The sequence below is a fragment of the Eumetopias jubatus genome, unplaced genomic scaffold (genome assembly GCF_037043125.1).
Source record: "Eumetopias jubatus isolate StellerSeaLion01/CBP00866 unplaced genomic scaffold, mEumJub1_p1.0 scaffold_10, whole genome shotgun sequence".
Lineage (NCBI taxonomy): Eukaryota > Metazoa > Chordata > Mammalia > Carnivora > Otariidae > Eumetopias > Eumetopias jubatus.
In genome coordinates this window covers 78873561-78901463 of record NW_028274816.1, presented here as the reverse complement: position 1 = coordinate 78901463, position 27903 = coordinate 78873561, and the positions used below count along the sequence as shown (strand labels likewise).

At 51.3% G+C, this 27903-nt stretch overlaps 2 protein-coding genes across 3 annotated transcripts in view; one reads left to right on the top strand and one right to left on the bottom strand.

Annotated features, from left to right (window-relative positions):
• Window positions 1-346: 346 nt before the first annotated feature.
• Window positions 347-23251, top strand: ZNF594 (zinc finger protein 594). The gene is given in 8 exon segments (XM_088027045.1): window positions 347-513; window positions 15546-16102; window positions 19113-19181; window positions 20973-21175; window positions 21177-21802; window positions 21804-22200; window positions 22202-22622; window positions 22625-23251. Coding segments are annotated over 8 exon segments (2781 nt in total). The 3' UTR covers window positions 22966-23251.
• A 2991-nt stretch (window positions 23252-26242) lies between these two features.
• The window catches only part of ZFP3 (ZFP3 zinc finger protein), a 42052-nt gene continuing 40391 nt past the window's right edge, over window positions 26243-27903 (bottom strand). Inside the window, exons 4-5 of one of the 2 annotated variants that reach the window (XR_003612551.2) lie at window positions 27204-27501; window positions 26243-27016 (exon numbers count right to left, since the gene is read on the bottom strand). The gene's annotated coding sequence lies outside the window, so the exon portion shown is untranslated. The remainder of the gene's footprint in view (window positions 27017-27203; window positions 27502-27903) is intronic. The other variant, XR_003612552.2, reaches the window with a different exon arrangement.

Below are 27903 nucleotides of genomic sequence, written 5' to 3'. Positions count from 1 at the left end.
AACTCCGGGAAGGCACACTTAAGATTTCTGCATTTCAGCCTAAGTCGATTTTTTTAAAAGATTTTATTTATTTAGAGTGAGGGGGGCAGAGGAAGAGAGAGAATGCCAAGCACACTCCCCGCTGAGCGCAGAGCCCACCTTGGGGCTCGATCCCACGACCCTGAGATGGCAACCTGAGCCAAAATCAAGATCGGACACTTAACCGACTAAGCCACCCAGGTGCCCCTCAACCTAAGTACATTTTACCTCAAAAGGAAAACTGCCAACAAATACTGAGCCATGCTTCATGATATGCACAGCACAGTGTTTAGGGGAAGGTGTACTGACATTTGCAGTTCACCTGGAAATGCACCGCAAGGCAAGGCAGCTGGAGAGCCGGCGCTTTCGGCCTGAAGTTAAAATGGACCCCCTTGCCGTCACCCCAAGTGCAGGTGGATCTGGGTCTGCAGCGCGGGCTTCATCCCACCTGCATCCCAACCTGCTCACCTACTTCCTGGAAGAGGAAATGGGGGAGTAGGTGCACGTGGGTCAGAGAGGGGGGCTGGAGCCGGTCTCCCTTTCCAGGCAAAAATAACTCCGTCTATATTCTCAGCAAATGTCTCAGGCTCGCCACAGTCCAAGACTCCCTCCCGACCAAGGATGGTCTTTCCTGACCTTGCCTGTGGCCCTCTCCGGAGCTGCGTGGACCAGGGTCGGGGCACTGCCCTGGGGGGTGGCCCAGCCACGGCGCCAGGCTGGAGGCCTCTTGTTCGCCTCCCCCAAATGTGGTCTGCTCTTTGCAGCAGAAGCCCGGGATTCTCCCGTGGGCTCCGGTGCTCTCAGTTGGCCCCGCGTGTGTGGGGCCTCACCCCCCCCACCCCTGCTCCGGGGCTCGGGCACGTGAGGCAGCCTGGCCAATCAGAGATTCTCACTCCCTCAGCCCCGGGACCGGTCGGCGGATGCTGGGAGGACCAGAACAGGTGCTCTGGGCCGCAGAGGGCGGTCCAGTGCGCAAGGTAGAACCTGTCACAGAGGACTCCCAGCCGAGGGAAGAGACAGTCCAGACCCCGAAGGGCTCTGTTCCAGCTCCGGGAGGCAGCCACGCTTTGACGTAGGCATGACCCCTGGACTTTTTAGTAACAGGACTCCATATTCTCCACACGCTGTCAATTCTGCCGCGTAAGGCCCGTGCCCACCATCGCTGCCTCAGCGTGGCCTTAGGTTCACCTGGCTTAATGCAAAAGCCTCTCCTCCCCCCATCCATCTCCCACTTGTCAGAATGAACGTTCCAAAACACCAATTTGATTCGGTCAAGGCCCCGCTTACGATCCTTCAGTGGCGCCCTTGTGCCCAGCAAGATGCCCCCACACTCCTTAGCGCCCCATGCCAGGCCCTGATAACCTGCTCCCCGCTGGCCTCATTTCACTGCCTCCTGGCCTCCCACCACACAGTCTGACCCTGGGAAACCACTCGCAGCTCCGCCCCCGCCGCGCGCCCCTTTCCCAGCACCCAGATGGTGCCAAGGCTTTGTATCTTCCTTCCTTCTTCTGGGACCATCCTTCTGCTTCCCCACCTGACTCGCTGGGACTCGCCCCTTAGCACCCAGCGGGAGCGGTGTTTTCTCTGGGTGGTCTCTCCCCACGGGGCAGGTGCACCCTTCCTCAGCATCTGTCTCGCACTTCTCACGGGGTATAGCCCCCACCCCCCGCCGTGGTTACGCAGCTCTCCTTCCCATGAGATGCGGGCCCCTCCAGGGTGAGGGTTATGTCTTAGGGCGAGTCTAGATTCAGGTTTGCCCAAGACGGTTTTGGCTTTGGTGTGAGGTCTCCTTGGGATGAACGGCAACCTTTCCACTCTCAAAAATGTCGCGGTTTGGATGATGAATTATCTGTTCACCCCACTCATTCAGTGTCTGCACAGAGTGAGCGCTAGGAGGGTAGTTTTCACGTGAAAGCGCCAATAAGCCATCCTTCCTCGGGCTCATTTTCTTCTACCAAATAAACAGCCGAGGCGGACGACTTCAAAGTCCTCTACCACTTACAGTGAGTCAAATAAAGTCGATAATCCAAAAGGCTAAAACCAGCAGGTCTGAGTTAGCCACCCCTTGAAAAGGACCCTCCACGCAGAATTCCACATTGCAACCTGCTCACGCCTGGATCAACCTCCTTAGCAACCATCAGTTGCTGGGACTCTGGCTATTGGCGCCATAAACACAGCAGATCTCACTGCAGACAGCTCCCTTAGTCAGCCCGGCTGGTGGCTGCAGAATCTCCTAGCAGCGGAAAACCAATTTTCATATGTTCTGTCGAGGCGTACCACACCAGTAGCATCCCTACGGCTCAGAGGTGTGTCCTGAGTTGTAGTGAGCTCCCACTGCTCACCTCTTCCTCCCGCCCTCCCTGAGGGCAGGTGCGCCTCTGCAAAATAACACGGCACCTAGATTAACCCTGGGCTGCCCGAAGCCTTCCACCATTAATACACGGGTAACAAATGACCGCGGCCACATTTCATGTTGGTAGAGCAGAATGTATCCATCGGTACGTGCAAAACCATTGTAAGAGATGGGCAATGAATACTGTTGCATTTTTTTTAAAGATTTTATTTATTTATTTGAGAGAGAGTGAGTGAGAGACAGAGAGCACGAGAGGGAGGAGGCTCAGAGGGAGAAGCAGACTCCCCGCCGAGCAGGGAGCCCGATGTGGGACTCGATCCCGGGACTCCAGGATCATGACCTGAGCCGAAGGCAGTCGCTTAACCAACTGAGCCACCCAGGCGCCCCAATACTGTTGCATCTTGATCCTTCAACTGTAAAACTCAGTTTTTTATATTTACCCAGATCTGACTGCCCAAATTTAGTTCAGTTAAAGTTTTAGATCAGCCACAGTTGAACAATTTAAATATTCCACCATGAGGAAACAACACTAAATGGCTTAAAATAACCTTGGTCACTTATGAAGTGATCCCTAAACTAACAGCCTGTGAATTTTTTTAAACATTAGATGCCTCGGCATTTTTTTTTTTTTTTTACAATTGGGTATCAGTGGAACAGGACTGGTTTTAATAAAACATATTTGGTTTTAATAAAATTGCAGGGTGCCTGGGTGGCTCAGTCGGTTAAGCGTCTGCCTTCAGCTCACGTCATGATCCCAGGGTCGTGGGATTGAGCCCAGAGTTGGGCTTCCTGCTTACAGGGAGTCTGCTTCTCTCTCATTCTCTCTCTCTCCCTCTGCCCCTCCACACTGCTCGTTCTCTCTCTCAAATAAAAATCTTTTAAAAAATTGCAGAAGGTGTTATTTACGAGAAATGAAATTTCCCTGATGGTAAAAAAAAAAAAAAGCTAATTTGCATAACTTGTACACGTTTACCTCCCATGAGGCACCAAACAAAAATAAATTTTCCAATACATTTAATGTCAACTCTCTACAATGCCGTTCTCATGACCCAAGACAAACTTCCTCTGAGGACATTAAAAATAAATACTACCCTTGCCTTTCCCAATATTGCTCAGAAAAGATACTCAATCATGATCTCATAGATCAAATCTCTTTTGCCTCACTAACCTAGTTTAAAATAATTCCACAATTCTTCACAATTTGAGATTTGCCCGGAAAAAACAAACAAGCGAACAAACCAAAACCTTAACTATATACATATTTTTTTTTAAAGGTCAGGTTTAGCCTCTTTGGAGAACAATTGGGCAGCAACTAGTAAAATTGAAAATGCAAACACCATACATGACCTGACAACCCCACCTCAGCATACAGACCTAGGAACAGTGCCTTTTGAACTGTTTGGTCCCAGTTCTCTATCACACTCTTAGAAATGAAGCCACCAAAGAGATTTTTTTTTATGCAGAAACTACTGCTATTTACCTTATTGGAAATTAAAACCGAGAAAGAGTCAAAATATTTATTAATTCACTTAGAATAACAGTAAATCCAGTCATGTTGATATAAATAACATTTTTATGAAAATAGCTATTTTTTTCAAACAAAAACAATTAGTGAGAAGAGTCTCATGGTGTTACATTTTTGTGAATCTCTTTGATGTCTGGCTTAATAGAAAACATTCTCATATCTGCTTCGGCAGTCAACCTATTGCCACACCAATGTCTCGTCACCTTGGGAAGGCTCCACTGTACATTCATGAGAGAGTAAGCATGAGTAAGGGCAAACATCTTAGTATTATTATGAAACTAGTTTTGATTTCATGGTCCAGACCACACTTTGAGAACCACTGCCCTAAAGAAACTCAAGCACGTATCTAAAGATGTTCTTTGGGGGCGCCTGGGTGGCTCAGTCGTTAAGCGTCTGCCTTCGGCTCAGGTCGTGATCCCAGGGTCCGGGGATCGAGCCCCGCATCGGGCTCCCTGCTCAGCAGGGAGTCTGCTGCTCCCTCTCACCTCTGCTCATGTCACTCTCTTTCAAATAAATAAATAAAATCTTAAAAAAAAAAATAGTGGGATCTCTCCGTCTGTCCATCTGCAGGGGAACACAAGCTCCATGGGGGCTGCAGTCCTGAGGCTTTACTCACCACTGTATTTCCAGTGACTTAGAAAGTGTGGGCATGTGTTGGGCGTTCAATAAATATTTGTGGAAGTGAGAAAGGAAGTGGGAGAGACAGCGAGGGAGAAAGAAAGGGAGGAAGTATGATAACTGTTCTGCAACTCGCTTTAAAGTTTACCTTGATTTTGTGGACATTTTCGTCCCACAAGGTAGACTTTTAGGCCACAGGGTACGAAGGGCCAAAAGTCATATGATTCTTCTATAACTGGCAAGCTTATTTTCTATTGTCTAAAAATAAAGGTATCATTAAGGTGTTTCGATCTGTGAAATCACCCCCTGCAGCAAACCACTGCCACCTAGTGGTCCAGACATTCCGGGCAAAACGGGCACTGCTGTTAAAAAATATCTGAATATTTTGCCCCTATTTGATGTGGGGGTTATTCTGTAATTCAGACAGAAAACTGAGCCATTTACTTAGAGTCTTTTCTAGAAACAACATAACCATTGTTACCCTTGTAATCTGGTGTACGTTGGAGGATTTTTTTTAATTAACATAACGTATTACTTGTTTCCGGGGTACAGGTCTGTGATTCATCAGTCTTACACAATACCCAGAGCTCATTGCAACACATACCCTCCCCAGTGTCCATCACCCAGCCACCCCATCCCCCCAAACCCCCTCCCCTCCAGCAACCCTCAGTTTGTTTCTTGTGGCTAAGAGTCTCTTATGGTTTGTCTCCATCTCTGGTTTCATCTTGTTTCATTTTTTTCCTCCCTTCCCCTATGATCCTCTGCCTTGTTTCTTCAAATTCCACATATCAGTGAGATCATACGATAATTATCTTTCTTTGATTGACTTATTTTGCCCAGCATAATACCCTCTAGTTCCACCCACATCATTGCAAATGGCAAGATTTCATTTTTTGATGGCTGCATAATATTCCATTGTGTATCTATACCACATCTTCTTTATCCATTCATCTGTCGATGGACATCTAGGCTCTTTCCACAGTTTGGCTATTGTGGACTGTTGGAGGATTTTCGGAAGATAGTTTAGGTAAATTTGTTAGCATTTCTCAGACCAAATGGCAAAACCCATGATTAAAACAAGTGAATGATTATTTTCTTCATTTAAAGATTTTTTTCCTGATTTTGCCTGATCTCTGATTTACACAGTGAGAGATTTTTAAAACTGCATGCAGAAAACAGAGCAATGCCTAGGAACTGCTCAAAAATGCTTGCAGCTGATACGCATCCAGGGGCCCAGAAAGTATTGTGGAAGGAAGGTGGGAGGGAAGGAGAGAAGATGGGTGCCTTCCATCTCTATGATCCTAGAACATTAGAAGCCACAGTGAATCGTGAAGATTTCAAAGGCAACCTAAAATCACTGCACCAAAATGAAAGGATTTGAGTGTTCTTAGCCTTCATTAGCAAGGAGACATTCCTGCCCTAAAGATGATTGCTGGGGGGGCGGTCCTTGTTTTTTGTTTTTTGTTTTAATATTCATTATCTGAGTCTCCACAGTTATGAGTTTGGGTAGAAAAAAAATCATCAAAATGTGAAAATGTTTACCCATCAGCTAACTTCCGTTAGTCCCCTTGCAAAAATCCCTCCCCACTTAATAATCATCCACGTCTACCTCCACCTGTCACATTAGCAGCTTGTCTCCCAGGTAATGGAAACATCGTATGATCAAGTGAAAATACTGTCAACGACAATTTATCACAAAGTAAAGGGCCATCTCTTCCAACAAAAGAAATCCATCACTAAGTCCATAAACGTGATGGGGGAAATTGCTTGAATCACAAAGCAAAACTGTTGATGGACAGATGAGAATATGATGGAGCAAATGATGCTTCCTGTTCTGCTTATCTATTACTGCATGACGCGTCACCCCCAAATTTACCGGCTGAAAACAGCAATCATTTTGCTGTCCCCCAGCTTCTGCAATCAGGAATTCGCAGGGGGCTGGGCTGGGCAGGGCAGTGCGGGCTCGGTCTCAGGCGGTGGTCGCAGTGGGATGGGGGCCCCCTCTCCTCACGCCCAGGTCCCCACCCAGGTGAACCCCCGACAGGTGTCAGATGCCCTTAGGATAAAGCCAAAGAGCCTGCGAGGCCTGGCAGCCCGCACACGTTCCTGGCCCGCCGCCCACCCACACTGGCCCAAGGTGGACATCGCGACTTTCCCTATCCCAAGAGCTGTCTCCTTTTTGCGAACCCAACACCTGTCTTCTCTTGCCATCACCTGAGAGGTCTCCTAGCAACGCGGCTCCCTTCCGCATCCCCGCGGGAATCCAAGCAGGCCAATCAGAGTACCCCATCCGCGGGATACAGGGATTGCCCGGGGTTGGACAGGGGACCCACGCAGAGCCAATCAGAGTCCTTTTCCTGTAATTGGACTTTCTGGGGTGTCTGTCCTGACCAGATTGGGGCCCCCAAATGTGGGGCGACCCCCCCCCCCATGGAGACAGTGCTGCAGGTGGAGTCAGGAATCCACCTGAGGCAGAACAAAGGCGATCGAAGTTCATTGACTACACCGCAAGGGAGCGCGGGCAGGGCAGACGGTCTGCGAGGAGGCTGCGTGGGGGCTGTTTTTAAAGGGGGAAGGTGAGCAGGTACGGGGATGTATGGAATTCTCCCTTTTTTGGTAACCGTGCCTGGTTGTAAGTAGCCCATCGGTCAGTTAGGGCCTATGGATATTTCGAGTGGGTCGCCTGATGGGCCTGTGTTCAGCCAGGGGTCACTGCGGGCCTTTCTGCGTTCCATTGCTCAAGGCTGTTGGCCTGAAGGTGGCCTCTACATTCCCCCCTGACAGATTGACAAGGACAAATCTTTGGCATTTGGGCAGAGGTCTCATCTTCAGTAGCTTCTTCCTGCTAAATGAGGGGTGTAGAGATGTCCCTACTGAACTTCAGTCCATCTGGGGTCCTATGCAGTCATAGACCAGAACATGGTATTATATTAATGTGCTGATAGGCCATTTGGGTGAAATTCCTTGGTGGTCAGGTCCATGGGTCTGGGGAGGAGACCCTCCCATGGTATGGGCTGCAATTGCTGTTGAACCACCATTCGTATATAGAATTGTTGGATTCTAGAAGAGACGAGTTTAACAAAGAGATTAGAGAGAGGGGGACCAATAATTAAGAGTAGAACTATTGAGGCCAGGGGTCCTAAAGGGAAGAAGCCAGGAGAGCCATGAACGGATTTCTTTCCAGGAAAACCATCCTTGTGTTGCATGGTCTGGAAGGAGGAAGCCAAAAGGGGACAATGAGAAAGACATAGCTTGGCCCCGAAAGGGTGATGATTGTATTGTGACAGCAGGACATTAAGGGGGGGGGAGCAGCTCCTGGTAAATTATGATTTCTGACCAAATAAATTTAGAGAGGTCACCCTGAAGGAAAAGGTCAAGAATGCAGTCTTGGAATTGGGAAGGAGAAGTCATGAGAGTTTGGGGAAGAAAATAATCAGGCAGTTTTTCTGATAGAGAATGCTCAAATGTGAGAGGACAGGGACTGGCAATGGGCCAGATTCATGGTCCTCTAGGCCCCTGGGTCTGCATCACCCGAGTCTCATTTGAGTAACAGGTGTAGATCTCCAACCGGCTTGCAGCTGTACTTGATGGAGGGCTCCTCATCTGGGGCCAGAGAGGTCTTGATTCTGGAAAGATGGATTCACGGGGATAGGCCCATTTTACCGCCGTTGGAGTGGCCCAGAGAACTTAATAGGGCCCGGTCCAGACAGGTTCAAGTGGCTTTCGGTCTTGCAAAGACTCTTGAGGTATACCCAATACCCACCATTTTGGATGTATGTTACCTGAGAACAAGGGGTCAGGTTTTGGACTGTACTGGTTTTGGTGGTCAGTAATGGTGGAGACAGTTTGCCCAAGGGATATGACATACTGTAGAATTCGAAGAAAAGAAAAAGAAGCCCAACTAAGAATCCTTTGATAGTTGACAAAATCTTCTACTCCAGGAGTTTAACCAATCATTACAGGGAAGAGAGGGATGGGTTTAAAGTGCCAATGTGAATATTCATGTTAGTTAGAAATCCTGTCACATTTCTGTGGTAATCTGGAGTATATACATAACCCTCTGTTTTTATAAAGCATAGGTTCCTCCTTGAGCTGAGGTCAGGATATCATGGGCCATTCGGTTTTGGAGGGCCAGCTTTTGAATGTGTGGGGGACTTTGAGATGGGCTGGGTTTTTTTTTAATTTTTTAAAATGTTTTATTTATTTATTCATGAGAGTCAGAGAGAGAGAGAGAGGCAGAGGCAGAGGGAGAAGCAGGTTCCCTGCAGAGCAGGGAGCCTGATGTGGGACTCGATCCCAGGACTCTGGGATCATGACCTGAACCGAAGGCAGACGCTTAACCATCTGAGCCACCCAGGTGCCCGAGATGGGCTTTGTTAAAGGTGGCTGTTGTATGCTTGGCTAGAACCTCTATTTGCAATTTCACATCAATAAAGGTGGCTCCTAGGACAAATATAGCAAAGGGATAAAGCCATCAAGAAGCCCTTTTTGTTTGATGTTTAGCCTTAATATCCTAATTACAAGGAATCACTGGCAAGTGGGAGAAGACTTTTCTGGAGAGAGATGGGCATCGCCAGGTGCATCAGTCAATCCAATCACGAAGACAGCAGGGTCATCCCTTATTTCCACAAATCCATAGTTAACTCCATAAAGTGGGGTGTGCTCTGGCTGGTAAGGAACAACTTTCTCATCCCGGCCACAGAGAACTGGTCAAGGTGCTACCTGAGTTATACAATTTTTGTAGAACCATCCCATTCTCCAGCTGTTCACGTAACCCTATGCCCATGGGGTCCTGTTATCCCCACAGAATAACAAGCATGAAGATGGCCTATACATGAGCTCCTGTGGCAATTTCTCTGAAGTTTACCTCAAGGTGCCTAGCTTCAGCAAACAACAAACATTCCAAGACAATCGGAACGAGAATTTAACACCTGCAAATGTGTTATTGAAACACAATTTTTCTCTCTAAAATCACCATTATTTTCAGAGATAGCTAAATCAAGACTAATCTGTTCAAAAAACAGGTCCAATTTTAACAAACTTGGCCTAATTATTTACATAAGCTCAGCAAGAACAGTGATTGGCCATATAGATCTTCTAAAATTTGCTTTGCTGGAACTTTTCATAAAGAATCTTGATTGAGGGGCGCCTGAGTGGCTCAGTCATTAAGCATCTGTCTTTGGCTCAGGTCGTGGTCCCAGGGTCCTGGGATCGAGCCCCGCATTGGGCTCCCTGCTCCGCAGGAGGCCTGCTTCTCCCTCTCCCACTCCCCCTGCTTGTGTTCCCTCTCTCACTGTGTCTCTCTCTGTCAAATAAATAAAATCTTTTTTTTTTTTTAAATCTTGATGGAACTTTTAGTAGCCTCTCTAGGCCAAAAGCCAAGCCAAGTACTTGCCATACCTGTAGACTTGGGCGAATTCCTCTTTATGAGGTCCCCCAAATATCCCGAGGTTCCTGCACCTGTCAGGAAGTGACATTCTTGACTCACCTGGTGAAGCTTCTGGGAACTCTGTAAGCAAGGTATGAGGCCAACATTCCCAAGGGGTTTTATGGCTCCAAGTTTCATAAAGTCAACCTTAGTTCCTTAAAGCTGTTGGGTCATATCTGAGTCTATGCATGCCTCTCTCAAATATGACATTCCAGTCAAAGCCTTGGTAAAATAACCAATGTTTCCAATGTCCTGTTACAAGGAGAACAGATTTTTTTAAAAAAGATTTTATTTATGGGACTCGATCCCAGGGTCCTGGCAGACGCGTAACCAACTGAGCCACCCAGGCATCCCCAGGAGAACAGATTCTTATTGAACTTATGCAAACAACTATGAAAGAACACTCACTGAGACCTTTTGAATTTCAGAGGGTTCAGGTAAAGAGAAAAGTCAAACACTTCAACTCGTTCACAAATGAATACTTTATTGCATTTCTGTAAGTCATAGCTAACTTAAGAGAAAGTTTTCTTAGTCTGAAAGAGCCAGCAATGTCTTAGGCAAGAGTCACAAAAGTGTAATTATCTTCCTCAATTTATTTAATCCCATATTACTAATTCTTTTTCAGTTTGAATGCAACCTTTTAGTTTTGAAAATTCTTACCTATTTTGTGATTTTTAAAAGATTTATTTATGTATCTATTTATTTGAGAGAGAACACTTGCTCATGGGCATGGGGGGCAGAAGGGAATCTTTTTTTTTTAAGATTTTATTTATTTATTTATTTGAGAGAGCGTGAGAAAGAGCACAAGTCAGGCGGGGGAGAGACGGAAGGAGAAGCAGACTCCCCGCTGTTAGTTAGAAATCCTGTCACATTTCTGTGGTAAACAGAACACAACATACCAATAAACAAGCCTAATTAGTCAGAGACTTCATTTACAATTCAAATCTCGGGGAAATTTGCTAAAACCTTAGAAAGCTTTAAAGCACATGCCTAAATAGGATTACAGCTCAATAAAGACCTAATAAAGACAAAACATAGAAACTTTGGTTTTCTGGGCAAAGAAAAAAGAGCTTTGTTTACATTTCCTTATCAAGAACAAACCAACAATGCAAGAAAACTTTGTCTTTCTAACAGAGAGAAAGCAGAATTTTAATCTTATACCAGTGTACTTTTAAACTCCATTCATTTCCATCTTAGTCCATCCTGACCACACAAAAAATTCCTTTCCAAAGTTTTCCCATCACAAACCTTCTACAACTTTCTTTTGCATTCAGATTTTGTCCCAAGCCATTTCTCTCCAAACAACCAGGCTCATTTAGGACAAAATTACCTTCTTTTACCTTCAACAAAAATGTATTCCCATTCCTTCTATCTTTCTTACATATCATCTACTTTTCTACATACAGAGTTGTTTCTCTTATTTCCATCAGTCTTAATTACATTCAGCAGAATTTTAACTCTAAGAAACCTGAGTCTCCAGTGGAAACTAAGTAGTAACCAACTGTGAATTGTTACACCAGAATTCTTTAGTTGGCAAATTTATGAATCAATTAAGCACAAAGCATGTTTTCCAACACTCAGACATCCTGTTTCTCTGCATTAAGAAGCCAAAAGTACAAACCTACGATCAGTAATCAATGTGTTAGCACTCCATTCTATTTGGAAAAGACCTAGAGGTCCAACAAATTCAATCCCAATTTATCACTCAAACTTTCAAGTTTTGGGTTACCAAAGACCTTGAAAGGTATCTTAACAATTACCCATGAGAACTTGGAGACCAACCAAATTCACCATCATTTTAAGTCATCTTTTTGCCAACAAATTGCCACGGAGATCACAAGCTTATTTGACCTTCAGTAAACCTTGGTAGAATAAAAAGTTTCACGCTTAATGCTGATAACTCTAAAGAAATGTCTTAATTAAACAACAAACTTAAATTAGTTTAAATATCAAATTACATTTCACCTGGGTTCGCTTAACAGTCAATCAATTTGTTCCCCATTGTCAGTTTTCACCTGGGACCCCGCTGGGGCAGTCTGAAGTGGGTGGTGCAAATATGAGGGGATGCTCTTCACCCTTGACTATGCGGGGGAGGGGAAGGAGCCAGTGGTGCTGGGGGAGGCACCAAGGATGGTCTAGGAAGTCAGTTATGCAGGCTGCACCCAAGGTGGTGCAGAGACAGGAGGAGAGAGAGGCATAAGAGGCAAGGTGCCCCCAGAAGGCAGAGACCGAGGACTCCTGGTTTTAAGCCTCATCAGCTCGAATGAAGGAGCAGACGCCATGTTCTCCTGCCAACAAGAGGGAGTAGGCAGTCCGTGTTGGGCCAGAATAGTTGGGGAACTTCCCCAAAACACAAGGAGTTTCAGCAGCTGCTTGGGAATATTCCTTAAAGCCTCGGGTCGAGGTAGACAAGCCACAGTGGCTCCAACAATCATAGCCATGAGCCCAGAAAATGAATGAGGGAGAAGCCCCACATCTATGAGAAGGAGGAACAGTGAATCAGCCAGCATCCAAATGTCGGGAGGGGGTTTATTTAGACTGGTTGATGGCCACACACATTCTGCAAGGGGCTCCTAGGTCCAGGTCCTGATTTGGGGCCATGACACCGAGCAAGACACCTATGGGACAGCGAACGCACGGGGAGGCGTTCCAGCAAAGGTCCAGCTGGAGAACAGCGTTGGAAGACAGCCCCAAGGGAGGGCCATGCCTCCTGATCCGGGAGTTTGTAGGAGGCCAGGAAACACAAAAAGGGGAGACGTTTTTCCTCAAGCCTTGGGGGTCAGATTTGTTCCAGCTTTGATGGACACAGCCTAAGAGTGAGTTGGAAGGAAGAGAGGGGGTCTGTAGGGGAAAGACTGGCCGCCCCAGTGAGGCGCCTGCCACAGGGAATGGAGCTCTGACTCATGGTGGTGATTCCAGTCAGGGCGTCCTGCTGCCCTATCTGAGGTGACAGACTCTTGGGGCATCCCATCACCCAGAGGGGTCGTGCAAATACAGGGAGACTCTTTTGGGGTGTCCCACTGCACCAGGGGTCCCGCCAAGAGGGCTGCAGCTAATGGCAAGGCGCTTCCTGTGGGGGTATCCCCCCAGCAGCGAAACCCACCAGGTGGGACAGAGGAGGGGGGGACTCGCCGCTCAGCCATGTGGGAACAGTCGGCCTGCAGACCAGAATGGTGGCTGGAGCCAGTGATGTGGGACTCTAGGGGCAGACCTCCGGTCGGAGTCAGAAAGCAGAGGGAGGGGGCCCTTCGCGCTCGGCGCAGCCAGTCCAACCGCCCTAGGGAGCCGCCCTGGCGCAGGCCTTCAGTCCTTCGAGGGGCCACTAGGGTTAGACTCCCGAAGTGCCGAGAAGAGCAAGGAGAGGGAGGGAAGGGTCCCTCCAAAGGGAAAAGGGGACATCCTGCAGGCTTCCAGGCAAGGGCAGTCCAGCTGCCTCCCCCTGGGGCTTCAGAGCCTCACTGAGGAGTCACCGGGGCTGGAGGCCAACAGGTCCCCAAGGAGGACTAGCGTCCCAGACAGGCAAAAGCTCCATGTGCCGGGTTCCCCCAAATGTACGGGAACCACAAAATCTTTGGACAGGCCACTAAATATTGTGCCTCAGTGGAGTGTCTCTCGATTGGATGGGGGCCCCCATAGGTGGGGCGAGGATCAGGTGGAAGCCTGTGGTAGGGGCAGGGAATGAATCCACCTGAGGCAGAACACAGGTGATAGAAGTTCATTGACTACACCGCAAGGGAGCGCGGGAAGGGTACCGGAGGAGAAATGGTCTGCGAGGAGGTGGGGGGTGGGAGCTGTTTTTATTTATTTATTTATTTATTTATTTATTTATTTATTTATTTATTTATTTTTATTTATTTGAGAGAGAGAATGAGAGAGAGAGCACATGAGAGGGGGGAGGGTCAGAGGGAGAAGCTGACTCCCCGCCGAGCAGGGAGCCCGATGCGGGACTCGATCCCAGGACTCCAGGACCGTGACCTGAGCCGAAGGCAGTCGTCCAACCAACTGAGCCACCCAGGCGCCCCTGGGGGCTGTTTTTAAAGGGGAAGGTGAGCAGGTACGGGGATGTATGGAATTCTCCCCTTTTTGGTAACTGTGCCTGCTTGTAAGAAGCCCATCGGTCAGTTAGGGCCTGTGGCTGTTTTGAGGTGGGTCCCCTGATGGGTCTGCCTCCAGCCAGGAGGTCCCTGGGGGCCTTTCTGCGTTGCATTGCTCAAGCCTGTTGGCCTGAAGGCGGCCTCCACACTCTCCTGTTCCAGGAGCCGAGCTGTGTCGTTAGAGATGGGCTTGTTCCTTCGTTGTCCTCCGTGTGCCTGGCTCTTTCGAGAAAGCCCGGTTGCAGGGAGACTTCAGAGTCTGTCCCGTATAGGTCAGATCTTCTTTTCTAAAGTCTTCGGGCACCTTGCGCGGTCCAGAGCTCCCGTGACAGTTCTCGCTTTATAGGCATTGGTGGAAGTGAATCTCGTCCATGGGACTCTAAGTTCCACGAGAGGGCCTCGGGTTCAGCTCCACATTTATCGCATCCCAGTGCCTGGCCGAGCCGGCACTCCGTAGATATTTGCGGCACAAATGAATCACAGGTGAGAGGAGAAGCATGTTCAGCCCAGACGAGATCAGAAGAGTTCCTCATGGAAGAAGGAGGTGGGGGAGGGGAGGGCGACAGGAGCAGGGGGCAGGAGGGACTAAACCACTAGAATAAACCACTCCTCACAGGACGAAGTCTCAAAAGGTAGCTCCTGTCCTTCCCGCCACCGTCCATTTTCATTTTCTGCCTTAAGCAGACCTTGGTTCTTAGAACACACACACACACACACACACACACACACACACACACACACAAAACCCCTTTATTTTGTTAATTTAAAAATAAGAAATATGAGTATATTCATGGTCACAATTTTGTGACAAGAAAGAGTAAATGGAGAGAGGACTAGCCCTACCAGACTCTAAAACGTACTTAAAAGCTCACAATAGGGGCGCCTGGGTGGCGCAGTCGTTGAGCGTCTGCCTTTGACTCAGGTCACGATCCCGGGGTCCTGGGATCGAGTCCTGCATTGGGCTCCCTGCTCTCTACTTCTCCCTCTCCCTCTGCCTCCCGCTCCCCCTGCTTGTGCTCTGTCAAATAAATAAAATCTTAAAACAAAAAAAAACCTTTAGGAAAATAAAAGCTCAATAACAGTTTATTATCAAAGAAGATATAGATAAGTGGAGAAGCATACACCAAATACATGTACAGCTGAGTCAGTGATATAGACAGCATTTACAGCTAGCGAGGAAAAGGGGGACGACCCATCAAGCGAGACGCAGAGAGGTTAACTAACTTGCCAAAGTCACACAGGCCCCAAGTGGTAGGAGAGTGATTCCGTCTGAGTGTCTGGAGTTCTCACTTCAGAACCTGCCCTTTTAAACGTTACGCCAGCTGTCCTTGGGTACCTGTCACCAAGGCTTGGACGGGGCATTGCAGATAGAAATTGCAAATAGAAGGCATCCACGAGTGAGACCCTAAAGGGGGTCTTGCGGGGGCGGGGGGGAGGACTAAAGAAAATTGGAACAAAAATGTAAAACTGCTTGCTGAGGTCTCGCCCACCCGGACCCACGGGCCACAGCCCAGCCGCCGGCGGGTCTAAGACCCCGGACAACTGGCAGGTGCACCAGCCCGCGCCGCATGGAGCCTCCCCGGAGTCGACTCGTGCGAGTCCCAGCGGGCGCCTAGAGCCCGGCCGCGTCTGCGCAGAGGAGACCCTCGAGCGGGCGGGAACGGGAGCCGCAGGGCCGCCCGAGTCTGCGCAGAGGAGACACCGAGCGGGCGCCGCGGGGCTGCCCGAGTCTGCGCAGAGGAGACCCCCAAGAGGGCGAGGGGGAGTCCGCCGCGGGAACTGCCCGAGTCTGCGCAGAGGAGACCCCGAGCGGGCGGGAGGCGTCCGCCGCGGGAGCTGGCCGCGGGAGCTGGCGGCGGGGGCGGGGGGACCGCCGGCTCGGGGAGCGCTCCTGACGCGGGCCGAGCCGGGGTTGCGCGATGGCCGCCGTGGAGGGGGCCGCGGCGGAGCGGGAGGCTGGGGTGGCCTGGAGGTGAGACCCGCTGCGTTCGCCGAGCCGGGGGTCCCGGCGCCCGGTCACCTTAACCCCCCGCCGGGGAAGCGGGGCGCGGAGCAGACCCCTGGAGGCCGGCCAGTGGGGAGAGGCTGGGCCTGGGGACGGCGGGGCAGGGTCCCCTTCTGGCTCCCGGCGCGCGCCGCCACGACCCTCCGCTGCTGCCTCTCCGTACCCTGGTGGGGGCCAGCTCCCTCCTGGGGGGCAGCGAGCTGCCTCTCCCCCAGGCCCAGGCTGCCCCTGCTCCCTGCCCTGCGCTGTGCCCGGAGCCTTTGCACAAGACCTGGTTTCTGGGCTTCGGGGGTGACCGAGGACCCCGATGGGGGACCAGACCGAACCACAGGAATGAGCTGTGCGGGCCAGACGTGTTGTCCTGCTTGATCTGAAATGTTCCTGCTCTGGGAGCTCAAGAGGAGGGGGGCGAGGTCTAGGCCGGTCTCTTCTTTGTAAAGGCATGCCCATTCTTTTAGGAGTAGCTTCAAAAGCCCCTTCCTCTGGGAAGCCTTCCAGAGTTGCCACCTGCATCTCCGAGCTTCTCATCTCGTTTAGCTCGTTGAGCTAGTGCTTACTAACTTGTTTCACGTGTGTGCCTGAGTGTGCAAGTCTCCGGGTCCCTCTCTAGGCAGGGGCTCTATCGTTGTAACGCATGCACGCGAATATGACTTTAAAAGGATTGAAATGGTTAGAAGGTGCCAACATGTGGGCCTGCAGCTGTGGGAAGTGTTTGCGAAGGTCACAGGCTGAAGAATGATGGCCCCAGGGCCAGGTAGGACTGTAGACAGCATTTTCCTCACTCATGCCCTTGGATTTTATTTGAATCGGAGGCCAGCATTTTAAAATGCGGAAATGTCTTTCACATCTACTCACACAAGATCTAGGTTTTAGCATGTCTTTAAAGCTCAGACGTGTCCACATGCCGCCCCCCCCACCATGTCTACACGGTGCACTGAGCAGGAATTGAGGAGCTCCGCCTTCAGAATCGGCATCCAATTTCCAGAGCCCCAGTCCCCACTAGTCTCCACCATCTCCCTGACATGGAAGCAAAGTATCATTTTGTCATGGATCATCACCTAGCTTCCTTCATTCGTTCTGATGAAGTGCCTGGCCTGTGGCTGTTTGGGTTCTGGGTTCCCGGAGTAGATGAAGACCTGGAGCAGCATCGCGAGCAGAAGAGTGGGAGGCAAAGGGACAGCAGAGAGAAGCACAGTGTCTGGGAAGTTAGGGGAGACCGTGAAGCACAGTTTTGCTCTTAGGTGAATCATAGAGGAGGGCTCTCGTTCCATGTTGCATTGCGTCCCTCCACCCCAATTGTGTCCGCTCAGTATATCGACGTCTTAACCCCACTAGCTCAGAATGGGACCTTATTGGAAATAGGATCGTTGCAGATATAATTAGTTAAGGTGAGGTCATACTGGAATAGAACAGCTCCCTTCCCCCTCCCCCCCCCCCGATTCAATGTGAGTGCTGTCCCTATAAGAACAGGGCCATGTGAAGAAACCAAAGCAGGGAGAAGCCACGTGGGGAGGGAGGCAGAGATTGTGGTGATGCATCTACAAAGCAAGGGACACAAGGACTGCCTGCTGTCACCGGCTGCTGGGGGGAGGGGGGCAGGCTATCCCTGAGCCCACAGAAGGAAGCCACCTGCCGGCACCTTCGCTTCAGACTTCTGGCCTCCGACTGCGAGAGAACGCGGTTGTGCTCAAAGCCACCCACTCTGGGATACTTTGTTACAGCAGCCCTAGGGAATAACATAGCTCGGAAGTCAAGAGGCGCTATCATTTCCTTTAATAGATGATTTAAAAATTCACGGTAAGTTTTCGATCATTGTCGTCAGGGAAAGCAGGAGTTGAGAAAAGTACTTCATCCAACAGCATTAGCTTTACCATTTGGAACCAGAAAGCAGATTTATCAGAGATTTTTCCAAGCAATCCAAGCACGGGGTGAGAAGGTTCTGGACTCAGGTGGGGTTGGAGAGGGCCAAAGGAGTTTTCAGAGTTCGTAGGTATGGAAAGAGGGGAGTCCAAGATGAAATCATAGCCCACCTGCGTCTCCTGGAGGGCTTGGCAGGTACCAACTGCCAGGCCCCTCCCCCACGGTCTGACTCAGTGGGTCTGGGACGCTGCTCGAGAATTGGCATTTTTACCAAGCTCCTGGGACAGGCTGATGGTGCTGGTGTGTGGACCACATTTTAGGTGGCATAAACGACTGTGTCTCTGGCCTAGAAGCCCCTGGAACGCCAGACCCCACGAAGGCAGGGACTTGGTCTTGTTCACCACGGCATCACAGGGTCGAGAACAGTGCCTGGACGCCATAGGATCACGGTAAATACTTGTTCAATGAAAACGGGTCATTTGGCAGAAATGGATAGTAAGAAAGGGGAATAAGTGTAAGATGACGAGTTCATCTTTATCCATTTGCTTCACAATCCAGTAAGACACAGGACTAGAGATGCACAGTGAGTGTAGATGAAAATGTGGGTGAGGAATAGGAGTTCCAGATCATGATTCGTCCTGGACAGAGGAGATCACGGGAGCCAGAGGGGGTGTGGCCACTGATATGTCACATAAAGACAGGACTAGGGGCTGGGCCTCCATAATGCTTGTAATACACTGAGAAATGGGTAAAGATAGTACAAAAGTGCTTGGAATATCACCCACTGTGGAAGCCAAGAGAGAAAAGGATTTCAGGAATTATTGGGTCAAGGGGTAACCTGCTGACTCATTCTGCAGTTTTTTATTGCACGCCTGCTATATTCAGGCCCCTGTTCCAACACTGAAAACAGAAGGAGCCCCCAGCCCTGTGGAGTCTCTTGAGAAGTTTACATGGTCATGGTGTGCACTGTCCACCTTGGGGGGCTTTGTCGGCACAATGACACTGTGGGACAAGTGCTCTTCCTTCTGTTGGACATCGAGAGGAGGATGGTTGAGGGAGATTAAGACTCTGGGATTCTAACTTGGTTCTGCTCACTCCCACACCCTGTGCTCTGCTCAGGTCTCCAAGCCATAATTAGTGACACTTTGCTGCTTTAGATGCTACTTGCTACTTGTGTGCTGATGATCCCGACATCTTTGTCTGCATTCCAGATGTTCCTCCCGGGCTCCGGAACTGTTGGCCCGTTGGCTCTGCAGGCGTTTCTCCTGGATGCCTCACAGGTATCCCCAACAAGTCTGAAATTATTTCCCCCACTGCCTTCCCCTCACTCAGCCTCCAACTACCCAATTCAGGCGGTTGCCCAAGTTAGAAACATGGATACCATCCTTAATGCCTGCCCTGCCCCCTCGGCCCCTCTGTCTAGGACAGCACCAGGTCTTGCTTCTCTGACATATGGACTCGATCCCCCCGTTCCCTCTGCCCGGAGCTCACTGGGGCCCTCCCAGGCTCCAAGCAGACCACTGCTGTAGTTGCCTGCCTGATACCCCCGCTCGCAGCCTTGACCCAACATCCACCCTCCAGAAAACGGTCAGAACAGTCTTCTAAAACCATAAATCTGCTTACACCATTCTCCTGCGTTAACCCCTTCAGGGGCTTCCCATGGCCTTCAGGAGAAAGCCCAAAGCTCTTGGTCCTCCACGAGTTGACCAGCCCTTCCCAGCTCCACCTTCTGCTGTCCCGCATCCTGGGCTCGGTCCCATGTGCGTGCGTGGACGCTGGTGGCTTCTCTCACCTTCCGCCCATGCACATGCTGCAGCCTCGTGGGAAGTCTGGTTATCTCAGGTGGTCTCTGAGGCCTCAGCTTAGAAGCTTCATCCTTCCAGAAGTTTCCTGCCTGTCCCCCGTCAAGGACGTGCTCTTCCTGCAAGGTCTCACGGCACCCCGTGCGCACCCTTCCTGAGCCCCCAGCCCAGCAGGGGCTCTTCAAGGAGAGGGACTCTGTCCTCGGTATCGTCCTGCATGGTGCTCGTTACTTCCCACCTAGTGCAGTGCATGGCCCACAGCAGGGCTCAGAGGGCAGATCAGCACTGGGGAGCGGCAGAGAAGAAATACAGCGGAGTGCGGAGTCGCTGACAAGACAGGGTGACGTAGGGGTTTCACCCCGTGGTCTCCCCTTTCTAAAGTGAGGACAGGATTGGCCACTGAGAGCCAGGGTGATGAGCGACATAGCAGAGTTCTAAGGAGAGAAGCGAAGGTACCAAGTGTCTGCTGCTCTCTCCTGGGTGGTTCCTGAGCAGGGGCTTCTGTTTCAGGAATTCAGGATGCTGTGGGATGTGGCTGTGAGCAGGTCACGGAGGATGCTGGGCCCCAGGCCTGCGCTCCACGGAAGCTCCGTGGGGAGGAGACGCTGTGGGAGGCAGAGCTGGCCCCACCGGTGGAGGGGGGTGTCCATATGCTCTCCGCTCTCTGAGTTTGGGGTGAAACACACAAATAAGGAGAGTCTGTACAGGGATCATTGGCATCAGAGAATCGAGGATTCCCAGTGGTTTTGATGCCTGGTGGCAGGGCGCTTGCAGTCTGTGCCGAAGGGCATCCAGCCTCATCTCAAGGGGATGGCAGGGTGGGGGGCACAGTTCTGGGTTTGCCTGGGTGTTCTGGAAGGACTGGGCTCTCACCTCCTCCTCCGCCCTTCTCTGTCCTCCTTGTATTACTGGATCTGCACCGTTTCTCCTTGGCCAGTGGGCACGAGGTTTAGATTTTGTCTGTGGATGGTGCCAGAGGGACAGTGCAAGGCCACAGGAAAAGGAAAAGGAAGGGGGTTCTCCTCCTGGCGTTCATGCACCACTTCATTTTTTTTTTCTTTTAAAAATTGTATATGTCTATTAGAGAGCAGACACAAGTGGGGGTGTTCTGGTGGTGGCCACAATCTCCAAAAAGGTCCGAATCTCAGACCCAGCCGGGATACAGGCCTCTTCTCAGTTCTTTGTTCTTCCCTCTTAGACTTCTCAGTATGGGGGAAGAGGTGATGTTTGTATTTTAGGAATGCTAGCATGGTCTACTTATCATTTCAGATCCAGAGATCAGGAATAACATAAAGGGCCAGAAGTCAAAGATGAACGTACCTGGAGACAAAGATCCAGCAAGGGTTGTATCCAAAGGATGCCAGAGACTGATCCGTCAGGAGCGTGGGTTGGTTGAAGCTGCTGACCCTGTGGTCAGGTCATTGAGGCGTTGGGTGAGCCCCTCACAGGATGCAGGGGGGGCTCCCCACTTCCCAAGGGAGAGCTATCAAGGAAGTGAATCTCATTCCCGCAAAAGCCATCGCAGGAGAGAGAGGCCACGGATGTAATGGGAGAGAAAGAACACTTTCTACAGGAGAAAGATCCCACAGCGGAGAAGCCTGTGGTGAGAGATTCCAGCAGACGGCAGAGGTCACCCAGCGCCAGAAAACTGGTAACGTGAAGAAAACCCATCAATGTCAGGAATGTGGGAAAACGTTCAACCGGAGCTCAAACCTGATCATCCACAAGAGAATTCACACGGGGAGGAAACCCTATATGTGTGACGAATGTGGGAAAGACTTCAACCAGAGTTCAAATCTCATTATTCATTAGAGAATTCACACAGGGAAGAAACCTTACCTGTGTTGCAAGTGTGGGAAGGACTTCAACCAGAGCTCCAGCCTGGCCAGGCACCAGCGGATCCACAGCGGCGAGAACCCCTATCAGTGCCAGGAGTGCGGCAAGGCCTTCCACGGGAGCTGCAGCCTGGTCCTGCACCAGAGGACCCACGGCGGCGGCGGGAAGCCTTTCGCGTGCCACGAATGCGGGAAGGCCTTCAGCCAGAGCTCGGACCTGGTCATCCACCACAGAGTTCACACTGGAGAGAAGCCGTACGAGTGCTGATTGCGGCCAGAGCTTCAGCCAGAGTTCACACCGGGCCACACACCAGAGGACCCACACCGGGGTGAAGCCCTTCACGTGCCCTGAGTGTGTGAAGGCCTTCAGACAGCGTGCGTGCCTCACCAAGCACCAGAGGCTGCACAGCGGGGAGAGGCCCTATGCGTGTGGCGGGTGTGGAAAGGCCTTCAGCGGGCGCACGGCTCTGCTCAAGCACCAGAGGCTGCACGTGGGCCAGGACGCGGGCCAGCTGGGACAGCAGAGAACAGAGAGGGAGGAGAAGCCCTATGAGTGTACGGAGTATGGGAAAACCTTCCAGGGAAGCTCAGACCTCATCCGGCACTGGATAATCCACACCGACGAGAAGCCCTACGAGTGCAGGGCCTGCAGGAAGGCCTTCAAGCCAGAGCTCACACCTGCTCACGCACCAGAAAATCCACACCGGGGAGAAGCCATATCCATGCGGTGAGTGCGGGAAAGCCTTCCGGCAGCGCTTACTCCTTGTCCAGCACCGAAGAATCCACACCGGGGAGAAGCCCTACAAGTGCGGGGCCTGCAGGAAGCCCTTCATCTGGCGCACAGCCTTTCTCAAACACCAGAGGCTTCACGCTGCAGAGAAACCCCAGGGATGCGGGAGGACACTGAGTCAGGACCAGGTGCCTGGGGATGAGCGGGGAACTCATGGGGAAGAGAGAGCGCCCCGGCGCAGCCAGCGTGCCAGAACCTTCCAGGGCAGCTCGGACTTCGTGGGACCTCCAGTGACTCGCGCAGGAGAGAAGCCCCATGCGTGTGCAGAGTGTGGGAAATCCTTCCAGCAGAGCTCAGCACAAGGCACCAGAGAATCCACAGCGGGGAGAAGCCTTACCCCTGTGCTAAATGCAGGAAGTCCTTCAGGGGCAGCTCCGACCTCATTAAACACCACCGCATGCACACGGGAGAGAAACCCTACAATTGCCCTGAATGTGGGAAGGCCTTCAGTCAGAACTCCCACCTTCTCAGTCACCAGAGGATCCACACTGGAGAGAGACCCTTTGAATGTGGCGCTTGTGGGAAGGCCTTCGGGGGGCGCATGGCCTTCCTTAAACACCAGGGGCTGCACCCCGGGGAGGGGCCAGGGCGCAGCGACAGAGCCCACAGACAAGACTTGGAGGTGATGGAACCCTAAGGGACCCAGGGCACGCCTGAGGGAGGCCATTCTTATTGCACTGTCAAGGTGTTTGTCACTGGAAAGCATCTGGAGGCAGGAAGACATCAGGGCGCCGCGCCAGGCGGGAAACCGGAGTGTAACCAGGCGACAGAGCTCGGATATACAGGCTGTCCTTCTGACTCCGAGTTGACACTGGATGTGGTCCCCGGGATGTAATCACTGGACAATGTTTCAGGGGATGTCTACTGTCATTAAAGTCGTTAGAAGTCACCGTGGCAACAGCCCCAGAACTAAATTCTTCATGAAAGGAGCCATTTCAGCCCTGACCCCCTGGTCCAGGGACAGGTCTAAATCTGCTTTACGTACTTTAGGGGTGGTTCCCATTAGGGATGTGCTTTATATGTGTGTCTCCCCCTCTTCTCATCCTTACACACGTGTGATGATGCTAACTGCAATGATCCACGAACTGGGAGGAAGCCACAATGACAGGAGGACAGCTGGACACCAAGACACAAGGGCCAGAGGAGGGTGTCCCGCAGAGAAAGCGGGGTGTCCTCTGGTAGCCCCAGGAGATAGGAGAGCAGGTGTCAGGGACAGAATCAGAGCATGCACCGGGGCACAGCGCAGAGGTGGCCTGAGTGGGGAGGAAGTCTACTGCAAAAGATCAGGGGACTGTAGGGGCAGTGTTTTTGTCTCGACCCAGGGCTTTGCAAGAGGGCATAGCTGGTTTGAGAATTGGAAGGGCCAAGTGGAACCCTGGAGCTCACGAAGCCTGGTGATTAGGGTCCACCCATCCGGACTGTCATGGCCAATCAGCACTAGGCTTTTCCAACCTGGGTGGTCACGGCCAGTCAGCATTAGGCTCTGCCCACCTGGGCGGTCATGGCCAGTGAGCAATAGGCTCTGCCCATCTGGGTGGTCACAGCCACTCAACATTAGGCTCTGTGCATCTGGGCGGTCACAGCCAATCAGTATTAGGCTCTGCCCATCTGGGCGGTCAGAGCTAATGAGCATTAGGCTCCGCCTGTCTGGGTCATCACAGCCAATTAGCATTAGGCTCCGCCCATCTGGGTCGTCACAGCCAATCATCAGATTCTCTGTGCTGGGCTGTACCTGCATTGGTACGCTAACTCACATGAGCCATCAGGTGAGAGAGAGACTGGATGGGACTGCAAAACAGGAGAATTTCCACCTCGGGTCTTTCTGCAGTGAGAGCAGCTTGTGAGATGCACAGAGGGGACCCGGGGTTCTCAGCTGGGCTGCCCCTTGAGGGACCTTTGGCAACATCTGGAAACGCTGTGCTGGTCACAGCTGGGAAGAAGCGATGGGCATCTAAACACCAGGGATGTTGCCAAATAGTTTAGAAGGTTATGAGAGGTTAGAATCTGTTGAGAGGAGCATGTCCACCACGGTGAGGTGAGCGCCACAAAGGAGAGGCCGAGAGGCCGCAGTGGGGAGTGTGAGCTAGTTAGCTGGAGGGGGCTCTCTCTGACATTTGCCCCTGAACGTCCGCAGCTCCCCCAAGGACCTGGGCACTGCCCTCTGGCCCTGTGAGCCTCCCAGAGCATTGCCCTCTGCCCGGGACGTGCCCTCCTCACCCAGCTCCGTGTTAACACTCCCTGAGCATCGGGTCCCGTGCGGGGACTTACTGCCACCTGCTCTCGCACTCTCGGCCTCGGTCTTCGGTGGGGGCACCACTGTTAGCCCTGTTTTCTATCCAGGACCCAAAACTCGTCAGTGAAGACTCAGATTCAAAGCAGGCTGGCCGGACCGCAAAGGCCACCTCCTGGTCTCCCTGAGCGCCTCGCACACCCTGACCCCGACTGCGACCAGGGCTCGCGAGGGCCCAAAGTGCGTCCCTCCGGCGGGGTGGGGGGCGGCGAATCCGGGGGCCAGAAGTCCCGGCGCCGGGGAGGGAGAAGAGAGGGGGCACCACATGGGGGGTGCAGGGCAATTGTGGAGGAGGGGGCGCTGCCCTAGTGGGGGGCATAGCGGGGCAGTGTTGGGGCATGCCTGGGGGGGTGGTGCACAGAGTCTGGACGTGGGGGAGGGAGCAGAGAGAGTGTGTGGCATGGGGTGGGGGGTGGCGCAGGATGCAGGGCGGAGGAGAGCGGTGGTGGAGCGCAGAGTCCGGGTCCCACACAGGGAACAGGTGCGTGCAGAGTCGGTCCCCGTGCCCGGCTCCGGCTCTGAGGCTTCGGCTCTCCCACCCGGGGCAGCAGACTGGCTCTCCCCAGCCCCGCGCCTGGGGACCACTCACCCCCGTGCCCCGAGCCCTGCCAGCCCACGGCCCAGGCAGCCTCTGCGGAGACTGAGTGAGGGGACGGGAGTGCGGCCGCAGCTTGCTGAGCAAGCAGCTCCATCAGTGACGTGAACCCGGTTCAGGAGGCCCTCTGGACCTTCATAAAACCCCAGAAACTCCCTCTGGGTTACCTTCCAGGATTCTGAGCATCACAGACTTACAGAACCGTCTCTGGTTCCGGTCTTGAAAAGTCAGAGGCTTACTGCCCAAATCCTCCTCCTCCTCACCCCCCCCAAAATGCCTCTAGCAAATCAGAGGAGGCGTCCTGATGCTCGCCTGCCCTGAACTAACAGGGCGCTGACCCCAGTGCAAACCCCAATCTGCAGGGGATGAAGGAGCCATCACTGCGGTTGGAGGCCTCGCTCGGGGACTGCTCCCCGAATCCAGATGATTTCCACTCGAAGACGGAGACTGACACACGGAGTGTTGAGTCAGAAGAAGGACTTCCCTAGTAGTGGGGCAGGTAGATAAAGAAGATTAGAGGAGGGCAGGAAACAGGCCAGTTTCGAGGCTGTTGAAATAGTCCAAACAGAATGATACACTCCTGATTGATCAGGTGAGGGCCAAAGGAAAAAACTGGTAAAAGGCATGTGTTATAGGAACAATTGAAAGTAAAGACAGAAAAGAATCAAATGACCTTGAGCTTGGGAAGAAATCGGACCATGTGTATCAAAAAGTTAAAGTTTGCGTCTCCTAGGTTTCCCCAGACAACGTAGCTCTTACTGTGTGGCATGCACCATTGTAAATGATTTATGTTAATTCACTTAATGCTTATCAAGCCTATGAAGCAGGGAAAAAGACTTGAAAGGCGGAAACCCTAGGAAAAGGTCAGGTACAGAGAAGAATGTGTGAGCTCTTAGAGCTGGAATTCAACTAAGGCTGATTCCAGAGTCTGTGCTCTTAACCACATTCTCAGAAAGACCTTCTGAAGGAGGCAGAATCTCATCTGGATTTGGAAGGCAGAGGGGGACTTGGCTCCACACACCTTAACATGGGCTATTCATTTATTTATTTTTTAAAGATTTTATTTATTTATTTATTTATTTGACTTGATCTTACAACCCTGAGATCGTGACCTGAGCCAAAACCAAGAGTCGGACTCTCAACCGACTGAGCCACCCGGGCGCCCCCACCGTTCACCTCTTCTAGATGAGGAAGCAGAGACAGAAATGTTGAGTACCTGAAGGTCACACAGCAAGTAAATGGGAGAGGCCGACCCAGGCTGTCTATACAGCCAGAGTCCACGTTCTTAACCACCATGCTCCACTCTACATGACAATCCAACAAAATCTGGAAAACCCAGGAGAGTGGCGTCAGTGGGAAATGAGAGGAATGGAAAAACTAGCAATTTTTTTTTCCTGAAAAATCAGACTACATAGTAAATGTGTTAGCTTCTTAGGCTGCTATTAACAAATTGCCACGGGCCAGTTAGCTTAAAACAGCATAAAGTAATTCCCTCATTCCCTACAGATCCAAAATCAAGGTGTTGGCAGGGCCATGCTCCCTCCGAAGCCTCTAGGGGATGGTCCTTTCTTGTCTCTTCCAGATTCCAGTGGCTCCTGGGGTTCTTTGGCCAGTGCCCACATCACTCCAACCTCTGCCTCCACCTTCATGTGGCTGTCGTCCCTCTCCATCTCTGTGTCACAACGTCCTCCTTCTTATAAGGACACTGGTCACATTGGACTTAGGCCCCACCCTAATGACCACATCTCAACTTGATGACATCTGCAAGGACGCTTTTTCCAAATAAGGTCACACTGACAGCTTCTGGGGAGACATGAATTTGGGGGAGACACCATTCAACCTAGTGTAGAGCAGGGAAAAATTGTTCCAGAATAATGGACGATTGGGAGCTTGGGACAGGGCATTATCGGAGACAAGAATATTAGAAGAGCAGGTCATTTTCAGGATTGTTAATTTAGAACTAACCTGGCTTCCAAGAGAAAATATTTACCGTTTCACTCGGTAATGAGATGAAGATTTTGTCCAGGAAGGCCAGCCGGCTCTTCAGCTGGGGCTTAGACTCTGATCCTCCACTTTCCAGGCCCAGAAATCTTATTTTGCCAGTGTAGTCATCCAGAATTGTTCAGGCCAGAGAAATGGACTTAATACTGCCCAAGTCACGAGAGTGATGTCCAGACCAGGGGAAAATGCAATTGCCAAGTGGGTCAGAAATTGCTGGACTGTCAACGCATTCTCTCTCTAGGGAAATCTCTAGAGAAAGCCAAATTCTAATCAGAAGTTTGGTAGGCCTGGAAGCAAAGCAGAGGAGTTACCTGGGTCATGTTAGTGCAGGTGACATCCAGCTCTGATCATCTGGTATACCTACCTACCTGCTCTTGGGAGGAGGGGGGCATCTGCCAAGGGGACAGAATATCCCCGTCAGCCACCGTGAGCATCTTCCCCCTGAATCAGTGCTGAGGGCACAGGCACATTTCACTCTTGACTGCATCTCTTCTAGACTGAAGCTGAGGGTCCCTTCAGCTGGGGTTGAATACAACGGATTGGGTTCTCCTGTCTTGATTATCATCATACTCCACTCTACATCTGGATCACCTCAGCCATTACATGTTGGTACTAGCTGGTTTGTTATCAAAGAGTAATTCCTTCCAAGGTCTGTCGGCATCTTGACTTTGCTCCTTCGCAGGGAGAGC